At 38.1% G+C, this 12,132-nt stretch overlaps 1 protein-coding gene across 2 annotated transcripts in view; it reads left to right on the top strand.

Moving 5' to 3' along the window:
- The window catches only part of CCDC198 (coiled-coil domain containing 198), a 50,718-nt gene that overhangs the window by 28,081 nt on the left and 10,505 nt on the right, over positions 1-12,132 (top strand). For both annotated transcript variants that reach the window (XM_027842911.1, XM_027842910.1), the window contains exon 3: positions 8,662-8,745. In XM_027842911.1, the coding sequence (XP_027698712.1) occupies positions 8,662-8,745 (84 nt within the window). The remainder of the gene's footprint in view (positions 1-8,661; positions 8,746-12,132) is intronic.

Genomic DNA, 12,132 nt, shown 5'->3' with positions numbered 1-12,132 from the left:
CTTTTTTAATTCTCAGTTTTGTTGACAGATTACTGCACAGTAAGTTCTGATCATTCCTTTCATTTCTTTTCTGTTAGCTTTTTTAAAAATTTTCATGAATTTCATTTTCTCCTTTTTAAGTAGGTTGTTAGACCTTTCAAAGTTTTGTTTATCTGTTTTATAATCTTTTCGGTTTCTAATTTATCCCCTAATTTTCAAGATTTCCTTTTACATACTTATTTTAGGTTTGTATATTGTTTTCATAATTTTTAATTGCATAGTAATTGTTAATCCCCTCCCCCCAATTTTGTTAATATATGATGTTAGGGACATATTTTTTCCTTAGCTGTACATTGGAAACTTGGAACTACAGTATTGTCATTATCATTGTCCTTTGTGTAATCATTATTTTTAGGATTGATCAATTTGATATCTTGATTAAGATTTTATCATAATTTTGCCTGTGCTTCTTAACTCATTAATTTTATTGATTTGTGGCTTATAAAGTATATATTTAATATTTATGATATACTTCCTTTATTTTATCATCATCATCATCATCATCATTCTTTATGTGTGTATTTAATTTCTGAACTTTTCAATACATTTTTCCATCTATTATGTCATTTTATCTACATAAAGCAATTCTGGCAAGCACACTGGATTGCCATCATTATCTTCATTTTATAGATAAAGAAAAGGAGATAGAGATTAAATGACTTGCCTAAGGCCACTCAGTAATTAGCAAATCTAGGACTAGAACCCAAGTATTCTAATGCCTAATCCTGGGTTGCTTCCACAAGTCCATGTTGTCTTCTTAATTTAGAAGACATATTGGAGAAGAAGAAAAAAAAAACTCCTCTACCTTCTGACAATGAGAAAAAAAACAACCTAAATTATTCACAGTTGAGAGATTGAACCTGAATTTAAGCTTTTTTTCCTTAATGCATGCTCTACTTTCTGACATGAAATGTTCATTTTTTCTCTCTTACCTTTTCAACAATTATGTCTTTAAAGTACTCTCATCTCTGCATTTTGGAGTGTTCATTTTAAAAACTTGTTCATCTTGCTAGAATCAGAGTTTTTCATTAGCCTCCTTTTGTTCATTAGTTTGTTTCCACCTTCCATTTTCTTGTGACATAAATTGATTAAAGAATCTTGAAAGGCTTTACGTTACTAAACATAGATTTCCCCCATTGATCTAACTTTTGAGTGATCATCTCTCTAAGGCAGAGAAATAGATTGAGGTAGATCCCTGAGGTTTAAAGTCAGCTAAAATGAGAGCTCTGTCCTCATTTGTAAGCAGCACGTAACACTGACATTTGAAAAGTACAATTGGAGATAAGTTCCACCCAGTTCACCCAGATGCCTGAGTCAACCCAAGGGATACACTGAGCTCATTCTCTTAGGATTATTTCAGTTTCATTTGGTATTGATTTCCCTTTTTTCTCCATGATCAAATATTCACTATTTGAGTCAACAATACCTTTTGACACCAAAAGAGCACATTTTCCCACAATGAGCAATCTTAAAATACTATTTTGGCTAAGGATAAATATATAATCTATTAAGCTATCAATGTGATGTCTTTAAAAAAAAACTTCACTTATTTCTATCCAGATAAACTGGACTGCATAAAATGTTTGATTTTTTTAAAATTAGATATTCCATTTCTGTCACAGTGGCAGTTAGATGACTAGTGGCTAGAGTGCTGGGCCTGGAATCAGGAAGACCTGAGTTCAAATTTGACCTCAGACACATACTGGCTGAATGACCCTAAGCAAATAAGTTAACCTTTATTTGCCTCAGTTCCTCATCTATAAAATGGAGACACACTGGAAAAGGAAATGGCAAACCACTCCAGTATCTTTGCCAAGAAAACCCCATGGAGAAGTTCATGGGGCCATGAAGAGTCGGACGTAACTAAACAACTGAACAGCAAAATTTCTATCACAAGACATATGTGGCCTGTCTAGACCAGGTCCTGGTTAGTTCACTGCTGATAAGACTAAGGATAAACATTCATTCTCCATGCAAGCCAGTCATCTTCAGTCTGCCTTTCATGGCTTGAGACTGCACTCCCAAATATTGACCAATAGTCCTCAAAGTAGAGAAGGATGTAAGAGAGTGTACATTGCTCGGTATAATCCACAATCATTATTGGGAGGAGAGGGAAGTATGCATATGTGCGTGGGGTAGGGAAAGGCAGGAGAGGAACCAAAAAGCAAAGGTATGACATGCTAAAGGTGACAATCATAATCATCCTTATACATTTTTTAAAAATGAAGATGTTTTTGATAGAACTGATAGCTGATAGCCACCTTTCCATATCTCCTAACTGTCTCCTTCTCTCAACTCATACTATGACCAGATGATTTGTTTGGACTATTGCAATGGTCCCTGAATGTCTCCTTGCTTCTAGTTTCTCCCTTAACCAATCTATCCTCCACACAGCTGTAAATTCATATTCCTAAACCATAGGTCTGTCTGTGTTACTCCCCTGCTCAAAAATTTTCAGTGGCTTCCCATTGTCTCTAAGATAAAATACAAACTTCTCTCTTTTGGCATTTAAAATCCTTCATAACCTTATCTCAGCCCATCTTTCCAGATTGATTTCATATTAAACCCCTTCACGTACCCTAAATTCCAACTAAACTGGTCTGTTTCTGTTCCCCTGACACAACATTTCATCTCCCATCTCTGCACTTTTGCACAAACTGTTCCTCATGCCTATGATCTTCCTCCTGACTTGTTTATATTTCTTGGGCCCCGTTCAAGTGCCACCTCCTTTAAGAAGGATAGGAATAGGGACTGGACCTGTGACTTCATTGCTATAAAAAACTTCCAAATGAGGAAACTCCCTGTATCAGGGGAGTCCAAGAGCTTCCTAAAGCAAAGAAGATGAAGTGAGTTGCCTAGGATCACACAGCTAGTGTCAGGAGACAGGACATGAACCCAAGACTTCCTGGCATAAAGGATGACTCCATGATTCACTACACCATGCTGCCTTCAATCAGGCTTTCCTAATTCTGATTGTAATTATCTCCTCCCTTCTACAAACCAAATCAAGTTTTATTTATTTTATTTTCATTACATATTAACTCATCTATGAATATATTGTATCCTCCTAGGAGAATGCAAGCTACTTAAGGTCAAGGACTGTCGCATTTCAGTATTTGTATCCCTAACAAAGTGTCTGTTACATAGTAGGCACTTTGTAAATGCTTGTGTGATTGACTCCAAAGACAATTCTGATAGTATTTTGATGTTGAAACCAAACTAAATTGACACGTAAATTCTTTGAACCATATTTTGAAGGCTTTTTTCTTCCTGTGAATCACCTACACACACTGGAGCCCTGTTGTAATGAATCCTCTGGGTCAAGGACATAGGAATACCTGATAACGAACTTGGTTTGGTACTTCAGTAACCAAGTTCTCTTAGACTGGATCCAAGATTGACCTACATCATGCTGAACTTTACTCCATGATATTGTAGCATGGTCCTATATTTTGAACTTTCTAAAATAGCTCCTATATATTTTTCCAATTGGTTTATCTACCAACTCATATAGTTATGAGAGACTTTGTGGTATAGCGAATTAAGAGCTGGTCTTTAAACTGGGAAGATTGGGTTCAAATTCCACCCATATAACTAGCTAGCATTTATATGGTATCCACTATGTTCCAGGCATTGTGCTAAGTACTTTACAAGCATTACCTCATTTGCTCTTCACAACAACCCTGGGAGGTATATGCTATTATTATTCCCATTTTACAGTTGAGGAAATTGAGGCAGAGGTTTAGTGACCTGCCCAAGATCACACAGGTAGTAAGTAAGTATCTGATGTGGGATTTGCAGTTAGGTCTTCCTAATTCTAGGCCCAGAGCTCTGTCTGTTGCACCACTAGCTGCCTCTAAGACATATTGGATGGGTGACCCTAGGAAAATAATTTAGATTCTTAGTACTCTAAGATAACTCTCTAAGACTAAGTAGCAAAGAAGGTGTCAGTATGTCTTGGTAGAGGGAATTTCCTCATCTAGGAATCTATATCAGTGTCTATACCTCATCTATGCTAGTGAAATTATCTAAGAAAAAAAGAAAGAGAAGGAGGAAGGAAGGAAGGAAGGAAGGAAGGAAGGAAGGAAGGAAGGAAGGAAGGAAGAAAGGAAAGAAGGAAGGGCTCAGGCAATTTATAGGTTTACTTGACCTGCTTGAAATCTTATTTTCCATTCATAGAAATTCCACCTCAGACTCTAATTTAATATAAAATTATTGTTAGTTTTGAAAGGGATCATAGAAGTCATCTAGTCTAACCCCCTCACTTTACAGATGAGGAAATTGGCCCAGAGAAGTTATAATGTATCTAAGGTTACATAAGTAGTAAGTGACAGAGCTAAGATTTGAACCCAGCACTCCTGACTTCAAATCCAGAATTCTTTTCACTGCATTCCAATCAAAATGATTTCTTACTCTTTGCAGAATGAATTCTCTTCAGTCTAATACAAATTCCTTATGAAGGTAAGAAGGAATCTTTTCATTGCATCCTTTTCGTAATAGGTATTCCTTCTTTTCTTTTTTCCTTTTTGACCTCCTATTATAAGGGGGGAAATTCACTTTATTTCACGTTGGTTAACATGGAGGAGGTTTTGCTTTATGTTTGGTCATCCTTTCTATTGCTGCTATAAAAAAAAGTATCTGATTCAGGCCAGGGGTGTTGTTACCAAATTCTGTTTTTAAGGGAAACAAATCTGCTTTTGATTTAATCAAGCTTTCCTGAATCCCTAGATTTACGTAACTACTGATAACACTTAGGCCACTAGATTTCACTCTGCACACCAAATGCTATAGAATTTTCCTTCAATTTAAAAAGAAAGACAGTGAAGAAGTAAAAAGAAGAGTTCTTTCCCAGGTACTTCAGAAAATGCTCTTACCACATTATCCCTGATGAAATCAGACTTAAAATATGTAGCCTGGTATTGCCATGGAGATGCTCTCCAAAGATCTCACCAGCCAAGGACATAGCAAACTAGAGGGATTCTGGGGGTGTTTGCAAGGAATTCAAGGAGAAAAAAAAGAAAAAGCTGGGTCAGGTGGATAAGAGTTAGCATCCTCCTCCATTTTAACTCCATTTGGACTTTGTAGCATAGAAGAGTTGTACTGCTCTGACCCTCTCTATGAAGACTCTGAAAGCTGCTCTTTGTAGCTATATTGCATCTGCTGCTAACAGGCAAGCCACGGCCATACTGTCAGAATGGAGCCAAATGAATAATGATTGTTGGGACCCTCTCCTTTTCCTCCCCTCCTGCCCCCATGTCAGAAAGAACAAGCCTCTGGCAACTGAGCAATTCCCTCCAAGATGCCTGTGCCCCTCTCTGCATGAGAGGGAGAGACTGGACCAGGGCAGCTACCCCTGTTTCTGCAGTCAAAAGGGTTATGCTATTATGCTATTATTTTCAGGGAACTGGATCAGTCAGAATGTCTAGGGTCTCCTTCCCTGCTGCGATTTCTGTTTATTCCCTCACCACTGTGTATTTCATTGTTAGATAAAAGAAATCAGTGACCACCAATCCCTGTTTTATGTTTAATGTTATTTGCAGTGATAGAGGTTGGGGAGAGAGTGAATCTGGACAAAAAGCAGTAGGCACAGCCAGTCCTCATTAGAGCAGCAGTTAGATGACGCTTTCTCCTTTGGAAAATCACAACCTGGCGACGCTTCCTTGCTATAGTATTCCTAGCCAGCTAAAGGTGATAAGCAGAAGTAAAAGGGAAAGCTAATAGCAACCTAAATTGAGTCCTATTTCCCCAGACTAGAGATATTAGTGAACTAAAGGCTGGTCCTTTGGGAGGGGAGGGGGGATTGCTTGCTACTATGGGTAACATAGGTCCCTGTTGGAATACTTTTTTGGTGTACTGCTGGATCCCTTCCTACACTCATCTCCTGGCTGAAAGTGAGGAAATATATAGGGTGAAGGTCCACTCTGACCAAGTGATACGCATCAGTAGTATTTGTCTTATTAGAGCTAGACAGTATCTTAGAAACAGTCTAATTAAACCTCTTCACTCTACAGATGACTAAAATAAGAGCCTGGAAGGCAAAGCAAATGATCTAAGGTCACACGGCAAGTTATTAGGTGAGCTACAAATAGAACTCAGGTTTCCTGACTCCTGGTTCAGAGGTCTGTTTGATATTTGGTTTCCTCATTTCCTTCATCTGACTTCCCAGTCAGTAAAATGGAGTGTTCATGATGAACACAAACATTGAGGCGAGTATTTTAGCTAGTTGCCTAAAATCTTTATACTTTGGAGGGGGAGAGGGAGTATGGAGCTCTGAGAACTGAATTGGCTGGAAGCTTATCTTTCTAGTACTATTATATAGGGAATATCTCTAGCAAGTATAAATGATTAAAAGAGATGATTCCTATTTACAATGCAAGTTGCTGCCATCTAGTGTCATCTCTGGAGTAATGACAACACTATGGCTCAATTCTGTTCAAAGCCCCTGATACATAGATATCCATAGGAAAAGCCCATCACTCAACTCTTTCCAGACCTATAGATTTATAGTATAGGAGGATGAAAATAGAGGAAATTAACTCTGTGATCAATTATATTTTCACATGTCAAACAGAGAAGCTGGCCCATAAATACAGGGTATCCCAAAAGTTGTAGTTTAATTTTAAGCTATCAAAGCTTATAGCACATGGAATTTTTTGAAAGACTTTCTGGAAACCTTAGCTTTTTGAAACTCAGATTCTCAATGACATTTTAAAAACAAATCATCCAATTTTCATGTTAGTGATACTGTTACTAATTCATTTCTGCTTCTTTTTTTGGTCCTCTCTTCTTCCCATGTTTCTTTTTAAAAATTTAGTTTATTTTTAATTTATGGAATAAAACAAGCATTTCCAAGAAATCGTACAATAAAAAAGATGATTGCACATGAAACAATCTGCTATGCATAAATAAAATGTTTCTTCTTTTTTCTTCCTTACTTTTCTTCCTTACTCACTCCCATCCCAATAGTCTTTTTAATGGAACGGTCCTTGTTCCCTGATAACCTAGAAGTCTCATCAGAGTAAGAAAGAAAAGAAAAGAAAAAAATTGTTTTGTTCTAAAGCATTTGATTTTGTTGTCATAAGACAGCTGTTCTCATATTTCATCCTGTAACTCCTGAAGTCTCATCATATCTTTCTAAGGTTTGGGTTTTTTCAAGTCCAATGTGTTCTGTAGGCCTTGACACCATACAATATCTCTTTACAATTTTGTGGCTCTGACCTTCAGTCTTGCAGAAATAACTATTAAGAGACTGAGAGACAAGGTGGGCAAAGGAAGGGGCCCAGGAGGATGCTGTGGCCTATATTTAGGGCAAGACAGTAGAAGGAATTTAAAGGGCTTGAACTTGAGGTCATGAGTTGTTGTTCAGTCATTTCCAACTCTTTATGACTCCATTTTGGGGTTTTCTTGGCAGAGATGCTGATGTGGTTTGCATTTCCTTCTCCAGTTCATTTTACAGATGAGGAAACTGAGGCAAACAGGGTTTAGTAACTTGCCCAGGGTCACACAGGTAGTAAGTGTTCCAAGCTGGATTTGAACTCAGGAAGATGAGTCTTCCTGATGCCAAGCCTGGTGCTCTATCCACTGTGCCACCTACCTGCATGAAACCATGAGACCTGGGTTCAAGTACCAGTTCTTTGACTTGTATTGATGTGACCTTATACAAGTCACTCAGTGTTCTCGATCCTGAGTTTCTTCATCTTTTAAATGACGGGCTTGGACTGCATCACTTTTGAGGTCCCTTTCAATTCTAGGTCTTTTGTCACATGATCGTGCAACTACCAAAATGTACTAACTCTTTGATCTTAACAACAAATTCATCCCACTGCCACCTCACTATTTCCTCCTCCCACTAAGAATAAAAGGCTAGTATGAGATGTTACTTATGAATTTGCTTCATTGGCATTAATGGTTATTTGTGATGAAACTGTGGCAGTTCTAAAAGTCTAAAAGTCTAAGTTTTAAAAGTCTCTTGAGACTTTTAGAGACGAGAGCTTCACTATCTGGAATGGCATAGATCCAAATGGAACTGTAATTAGGGTTTTGTCTTGGGTCACCAACATTTAGATGTGATGAAAGCTCTTACTCTTTTTGAAGAGTTAGAAATTACTGAACTTAGCCAGTTAAAAAGAAAAAAAACACTTTACTTAAAATAGTAGACCGCAGGCAAACTTTCCCAGGCTGGCCCTACTTTGTCCCCTATAGCAGCCTCCTTTGTCGTGTCTCAGTGTCTCTGCCAATAGGGAAAAGTGTCTCCCTTTCACTGGGTGGTATTCTGGGCTCTTTCCCCCTGGCAACTGAACTGGTCTCAAAATATTGATTACAGGACATACATTATGAAACTTTTGCTGGATACCAAAATTGCTATTTATAGGTCTAGTGCTATGAAGTAGAGACCTATAAAGTAAATTACCTTTCTGAGTTCTTTTCATCTCTGAAATTCTATTAATTGTTTCACAACACGAATAAAGCTGTAAAACAATTAAAGAATCTTGGAGATGAAAGGAACTCTAATGAGAATGACTTCTTTTTTTGCAAACTCTGGAAATAATTTAATGTTTGGCTTTTATCTTTCATTGTCTGTTGGGTTGAGTAATGCTGAATGGTCTAATTGTTGGACTTTAGATGCTTGAACCTCTTGAACCACAAGTCCTCATCGCTGAAAAGTTCTTAACCCAGAAAGAAGCTGAGACCACACAAAAGAAAAAGGTGAATATTGTTAACAGTGGGGAAATGGGAAGGGTGGGGAAATGGTGCTTTCCTTTTTTTCATCATGGCAGCACAGAAGACTTTAAAATGCAAACTGAAGCTTTAAGATATATAGAGACACAAAATCTAGTCCTGGTAGTCCACGCTCATTTGCCCCAAACTGATAATTATTACCTGGTCAGAACACAGAGCCTTCCAACCTGCTTGCTCCAAGTAGTGTAATCCTTTTTTGGTCTTGTGATAAAAATAGGAAGGAGGAAATTTAACTTGGACACAGACAGGCCAGAGAATATTGTGTTATATATTGGAAAGAGAACTGAATTTGAAGTAATGAGACCTTGTTTTAATTTTGACTCTGGTAATTACCATCTGTGTATCCCTGGGGAAGTCATTTTAACTCTTCAGGCTTCAGTTTCATCATCTGTCAAACGGTAGCTTACATCTCTGTGATCTTATGAAACTCAGTTGTTTCAGTGGAAAAACAAACAAACAGGATTTAGTGTCCTAAGTAAGGGTTTGTATACCCATTCTCATGTCTCCAAAATCAGTACTCTTTTCCATAACTCCATGCTCTTGGCCTATGCTATGAGCTAAACATATGGAATTTTTAAAAATTACATCCTTGTATAAGGGTATATATATACACACCTCAAAAATGGTCAGAGATTTTGGGGCTGGCCATATAGAAATACAAAAAGTCTAAGAATATGCTTAGGCATAGACATGATCACATATCTCCAAGGGTTGTATTGTCTCTGTGACCTTTCCTTACCTACTCATCTCCATGGGAGAATGAAAGAACCTTAAAGTTTGACAACTGGGGAACCTGAGTCTCAGAGCTATTTGGTAGTTATTGAACAACTATTACCTGAGACACTAAAATTGAAAGGTATATGAAACGCTAAGGTAGGCTGAGGGCTTTGATAGGAAGGACTCTAACTCCTTATGTCAGGAAGATAAGTCCAAAGAAAAGGCTAAGATTATAGTGGGGGTGGGTGAGGAGTCTGGTGGTATTAGCTACTTTGAGGACCCTGCTCTTTGTTCTAAAGAGGTTGTCACGTGCAGGTGTAAATCTCCTCTGGGAAGGTGAGATGTCTCAGAGTAAAGACTGAGGGAATGTGACTAACCTGAGGGTTTTTGGTGGCTCCCAGGCATTAGTTTCTGCCTCTTCTAAAATATCTGGGAAAAGCTTATGGGGTTTGATTAAGCTAAAAAAAAAAAAATTAAAGCATGGCAGCACCTGCTCTTGACTAAGGAAGAGCTACCCAAGGATTTCAGCTGAGCTTTAAGATGGAGGCAATGGAGCCCACAAGCAAAAAGTCTTTGGCAAAGATTATAATGAAGAAGCATCTGGTGGAGCAGAGTCTAGTAGAGACGGCAAGACCATCCTGAAGAATCTAAGGGATGATTAGGGAGAAGACCAGGGAATAAGCACAATGACATCACTAGGAGACATCAGTGATCTTGTAGAGTTGGAAGCATGAATTATTTGCTACACATATGACCTATACATACATGATCCCTATGTGTGCACCCTTCTATGCATGCACTCTGGTCACATGTTCTTTATGTGTGTGCCTCTCCATGTGTTCTTTATATGTGTTCATTTTTCTATTGATGTGCATATGTTTATGGGAGAGTGCTCCCCAGGTTTATGGGAAAATGTTTTGTAGATACCTTTTTTTAAAAGGACATTTTTTAAAAAGACATTTCATGAAATGTCTTTACTTTGAACAAATTGTGGTACTCTGATTGACCAACAAAGTTGGACCCATCAGTGGGGGTTCACGAACTATGATTTTAAAGGCAGAGAAATTACAGAATATTTTGAACCTGGGGTAGTCACTCCTGTGGGACCCACCTAGTGAGCTCAGGTGAGTAGAGGAAACACTCTAGGAGCTACTGGGGAAAAATTGTACTAAGGATGCTTCTTGTTCCCTTCAGTTAGCAGCTTTCTTTCTTTTTTTTCCCCCATAGGAGAAATTCAATTCATATGGTAATGACTTATTCTTACCAGGCCAAACAAAATGTTGTCTTGCAATTTGTACAGATGATCTCCAGGAACTGTTAGTCTTATAAGCCTGTGTAAAAACAGCCCTTATGTTGACAGGCACCTACATGGATAGACTGGCTCCTAGACATATACTTGAAATTGTCTTTGTTAACATTGCCTAACACGGGTCTTCCATGTGCTCAACATGAGGAGTATTATTGAAAGGCTTTGTTTGCTACATTTCTTCCCTTTCACACACTACAACAACTGGTGAAGAATATAGATGGGCTCTGTCCTTCACTGTCCACAGGGACTGTCTGCATTGTTACTGGTGCCCGATGGAGAGGGGTGACCAATGGCACAAAAGACCAATTTCAGGTCCTTTCTATGCTACAGCAGCTCCTGGGATCAATATTTGCCTATTACAGCATTTTACAGGGATGAAACAAGCCTCCCTATTAGGAGCAAACACTTTCCAAGTCTATCAAAACTTTTACCTTTCATATTAAATCATCATATCTTTGATAGAGTAATAGCTCATATTTTGTCACACTTCAAAGTTTGAAAAGGTTGTGACATACATTATTTCATTTGATCTTCACAGCAAACATGTGGAATAGTATTCTCATCCAGATTTCACAGGAGGGGAAACTGAGGCTGGGGAGATAAAGTGACATGCCTGGGGTATCAGAGTTATTGTGTCTCAGGCAGGATTCAAAACCAGATCTTTTCGACTCCAGAGCCAGGCACCCTATTCACCAAAGCCATGCAGTTATCTTTGGGAGTGAGAAAAGTATATTCACTTAGCCATGGCAAAATCCTGAAAAGATTGCCCTCACGGATGGACTAAGGGAGGGACAATATTACAAACAAATGAAATGCATACATTTTTAAACTCAATAGAAACATAAAAAAATTACAGAATACAATATACACCAAGGAGCAGCAATAACACTAGCAGCAATAAGGACTCATTCATGATATGGAAAGATCTACCTTGGGCTTGTTTCATAGATAATTTTATTGTGGTTAGTTACAGCAAGATGAAGTAGAACAAGCACTCTATCTGGAGTTTTGAGAGAACTGGATTTGAATCCCACCCTACACTTACTTACTAAACTGCAAGACTTTGGGCAAGTCAGTTTGCCCCTAGGCGCCTCAGTTTCTTCATATGTAAAATAAGATCCTATTAATATTTATCTACCTCATGTGATGGTGCAAATATAACACCTATTTCACTACCCATAGAAACTATAGATACTGTAACTCCATCCTTAAGAGCTAAGTAGAGCTTTGTGAAGCAAGGCAGTCTGGAGTGACAGCTGTAACTGTTATATTATCAGGGATTTCTCCCTGTGGAATCAGGGAGAGGATGACTGGGTTAATTTTGCTTT

Source organism: Vombatus ursinus, unplaced genomic scaffold (genome assembly GCF_900497805.2).
Source record: "Vombatus ursinus unplaced genomic scaffold, bare-nosed wombat genome assembly UNPS02014893.1, whole genome shotgun sequence".
In the NCBI taxonomy this organism is placed as follows: Eukaryota; Metazoa; Chordata; class Mammalia; order Diprotodontia; family Vombatidae; genus Vombatus; species Vombatus ursinus.
Note: the sequence above shows the minus strand (reverse complement) of the source record. Positions and strands in the feature narration are given on the sequence as shown.